General features: G+C 43.3%; 1 protein-coding gene and 1 non-coding gene across 2 annotated transcripts in view; one reads left to right on the forward strand and one right to left on the reverse strand.

Annotated features, from left to right (window-relative positions):
* Positions 1–3,970, forward strand: part of CLVS1 (clavesin 1) — a 233,043-nt gene that overhangs the window by 196,038 nt on the left and 33,035 nt on the right. Inside the window, exon 6 of the mRNA XM_006154776.3 lies at positions 568–803. Within this exon, the coding sequence (XP_006154838.1) occupies positions 568–803 (236 nt within the window). The remainder of the gene's footprint in view (positions 1–567; positions 804–3,970) is intronic.
* On the reverse strand, positions 3,167–3,273 carry LOC114008956 (U6 spliceosomal RNA). The gene has a single exon (XR_003550443.1). It is a non-coding gene; the product is annotated as a U6 spliceosomal RNA (small nuclear RNA).

Raw genomic sequence — 3,970 nt, forward strand, 5'->3', positions numbered from 1 at the left:
CCTTTGAGAAAGCAGGACATAAATTACCACATCAGAGGAAACTAGAAGTCAACAGATACTAAGGCATGAATTGGAGAGCAGGCCGGGAGAACCAGAATGGGTTGGTCTTGCTGGGGCAGATTTAGGAGAGGCTGCAACTTGGTCTAGGCCTGAGAAGGAAGGAGAGAACTGAGAGCAGTGGAGACAGAGAATGTTTGGAAGGGAGTATGGAGCAGTCTGGGGATCCGTGAGAGGCCTCTTTGGGTTGGAGGGTCTGCATCACTGCCCCTTTCATCAGCAGGGATAATTAGGAGGTGACCATATGTGTAAGTTTGGGCCATGTCCAAATACTACCCAATCTGTTTATAAGCTTCATTTTTAATGACTATTAACTCAGCCCCTCTTCTGAGCAATAAATTAACATTTTATGAAGACTAAGCTGCAGATACAAAAGTGAATGCCTCTTTAAACACTATGATCACCAGCGGTGCATCCAATTTGTCATTGCTAAATTGTGTATTAGATTAAATACTTGGTCATATGTTGCGGATTTCTTATTGCTAATTATTATTTTTTTTTTCTTTTCAGATTTTCCTGCATGGGAATAATTTAAACAGCCTTCACCAGCTAATCCATCCTGAATTTTTGCCCTCTGAATTTGGAGGGACCCTTCCTCCTTATGACATGGGAACATGGGCCCGGACATTACTCGGTCCTGACTACAGTGATGAAAATGACTATACTCACACTTCCTATAATGCCATGCACGTGAAACACACGTCCTCCAACCTGGAGAGAGAGTGCTCACCCAAGCCGATGAAAAGGTAAGGCCGGCTTATCAGACATTCCCAGTCAGAGATCAATGGGAGTTTTGATTTGGGCCTATTGTGAGTTAAGTAATTGAGGACCTTTCTAGGCATGGAATGTGAATAAAATAAATTGCAATACATTCTCAGCTGATTTCACTAGAATTGAAAGCAAATGGGACTTGGATGGCCCAGAAATAGAGTTGCCCCCTTAGTATTTAGTACAGGAACAGTCAAAGGCTAGGACCTCGCTCATGTCATGATTATAGCCCTGGTCTCAAGGGAGTCTGTGCTTACACACAATGAAACAGCACATGCGTGAGATACACTAGATGAAAAAGCAGCCTGCTAGAATATGTGCCTTTCATTCATTCATTCATTCAGAACTATTTAGTGAGTAGTTACTAGGCTGGAGCATTGATTAGGGACCAGGGGAACGCATGGGAGTAAGACATTGAAAGAGAGGTGTGCCTCTGGAAAAATGTTTCAGGAAGACTTTCTGCATTATATTTATAGAGGCGGTGATATTTGGGCTGAGCTCTGAAGGGGGAAGATTAGCAACCAGGGTTATAAAGGGGAGACAGGGGGCCCTGCAGGTGATGTGGTGGTTGGGGCGCTGGATCCACATGGCCAATTGAATGGTTCAAGTCCCAGATCTGGCAGCGTAAAACACCTGTCAGATGTGTGTGTGTGTGTGTGTGTGTATGCCCAAAATTCTTAGAGGAGAATGGAGCAAAAGGGATTGTGCCATGCCCATCTCTCCTAGGGGGTGATTTTTTCTCTCTCTCTGTCTTCTCTCTCTCTCTCCCCCCCCCTTTAATGAGAGTACATACCCTATAGCAAAATTAGAAAAATGGCCAAAAAAAGACACCATTATATTGGATTAGGGCCCACCCTTATGATCACATCCTACCTTAATTACCCTTTAAAGACCCTTTCTCCAAATACAGATACATTCTGAGCTCCTTGGGGGTTAAAACTTCAATGCATGAATTTGGGGAAAAACCTAATTCCGCCTATAAAATTTTGTGATGTAACACAATGTCATTGTATCTATTCACAGTCCAGGCTTAGTGCTGCATAGTCTTTCAGAATATGGATGTACCACAGTGTAGTCATTTTTCTATTGGTGGGTGTTAAGGTTATTTTTGAGCTTAATGAGAGTACTTAGCATGGCTTCTCCCTTCTCCAGGGAACATCCAGTGAATAGACTTAGAGCCTTGTAGCTATTGTACAAAGGTGTATATGCATTGTACATGCCAGTCCACCCAGCCTGGAGAGCCTCCAATATGACGTACCAACTGACACTCTCACCGGTGGTGTGTGAGAGTCTCCTCTCTCGGGCTCTTGAAACATACTTGGTATCACCGGACTTTGAGTTTGGTCATAGTTGTGATGGTGAGAACATCCTACATCAATTTCATTTTCATCTGTGCTTATTCACCAGACACAGTTAAGCAGAGAAATGATATAATAAGGCCTGGTTTTATAAGGCTCATGGATTTAGCAGGGAAATACTTTGCAGTTCAGAGACTAAAACCATCAGAAAGTTGATGCGTGGGCTTCAGTGGGAATACAATAACTGGACTAGAGCTGAGGAAGAGGAAGATGTGCTCAGCCTGCAGAAGTTCGGATATGGGGAAGGAGGAGTACCAGTGTTGAAGTCTCCTTGGGGTAACTGGGTGTTGTCCATGTCTTCAGTCAAGATGGAGTGTCCCAGACTTGGATCTGTGCAATCCTGATCCAGCCTTGAATATTGCACCCAAGTATCTGGGGGCCTTTGTGTAGGGACTGGAAGGGTCCGGAAATTCATTTTCTCCTGGATTAGCAGCTGATATGCTCCAGGAGGTGTTGGTCGTGGTAATGCAGGCATTGGCTTGGGAACCATACTGGTGCAGATGAGGTTGTCCAGCCTCGCTTCCGATGCACTCTCAGTCCAGGTGACAGCAGAACCACAAGGACAGCAGTCACCCTACTGAGCACGGACTCCATGCCAGGCACCACCTGAGCCTGTCACCTACATTAACTCTTTTTTTTTTATTGTTAATTTAATTTTATTTATTATCATAATTTTTATATGACATTTAATCACATGTATCTTTACAGTATTACATTTCTTCTTCCAGCATGACTACCACGCATATCAGTCAAGACAAAGACATTACCATCCACTTGATGATGATCATCATCAAATAGCTTTTCATCATTTTCTTATATTATTATTATTTATTCCCATTTTTTAAACATTCAGTCACTATACATAATTTGACTTGTAAAGAGAATTCACTCAACATGAAATACTTCTCAGACCTGTCCAGTTAAGAATACTATACATCTTATCTTCAACAGGTAATAAACCATTTCTGTGTCCCACTAATGATGGAAATATGGAGCACTTCACGAATTTGCCTGTCGTCCTTGTGCAGGGGCCATGCTAATCTTCCCTGTATCATTCCAATTTTAGTATATGTGCTGCCAAAACGAGCACCTGCCTTAACTCTTTGGATCCTCATCACGACTGTGTGAAAAAGATACTATGTTATTCTCATTTGAGGAAATGAGGAAACCGAGACTCAGAGAGGTTAAACAACCACCCAAGGTCACAGTAAATGCCATGCTGGGATCCAGACCTGGGCAGACTGGCTCTGGGCTCTGTGTGCATTGACCCTTCTCCGAGAATCAAACTCAATGCCTGCCATGGTAGACACAGAGCTGGCATCTGCATATGCTCTCTGAATACATGAATAAACTCATGTTGCATGGTATCTCGTACCTCTACAACCCATCCTTGGCTCACTTGTCCAGTTGCTTCTGCCAGTTGATCGGCTACCAGAGGGAAAGATCCAACTTTGTCTGTCTTTAACAAGGTTCCGCTTATAGGCTCTTACCTCCTAGTAGGGGAGAGAAGACATGTCCACTGTAACCAGTACAGTGCAGAATGGGAGCGGTATGTAAGAGAGAAGGGCCTGCCTCAGTGTTCTGAGGAAGCTTCACTAATAATAGCAAAAACAACAACAAAAGACTCTAAGAGAAGCCTCTAAAGAGTCTTAGCAGACCAGGGCTTGAAAGATAAGTGCATTCCTTTAGATATGACAATCAAATTCCAAGATTAGCGAGCCAGAGAAGCTAGCAGTTGTACAGAAAACTCATTCCTACTACCAAAGCCACCAACGTGTCCTGCATTC

This window comes from Tupaia chinensis, unplaced genomic scaffold (genome assembly GCF_000334495.1).
Source record: "Tupaia chinensis unplaced genomic scaffold, TupChi_1.0 Scaffold000421_1, whole genome shotgun sequence".
Classification (NCBI taxonomy): domain Eukaryota; kingdom Metazoa; phylum Chordata; class Mammalia; order Scandentia; family Tupaiidae; genus Tupaia; species Tupaia belangeri.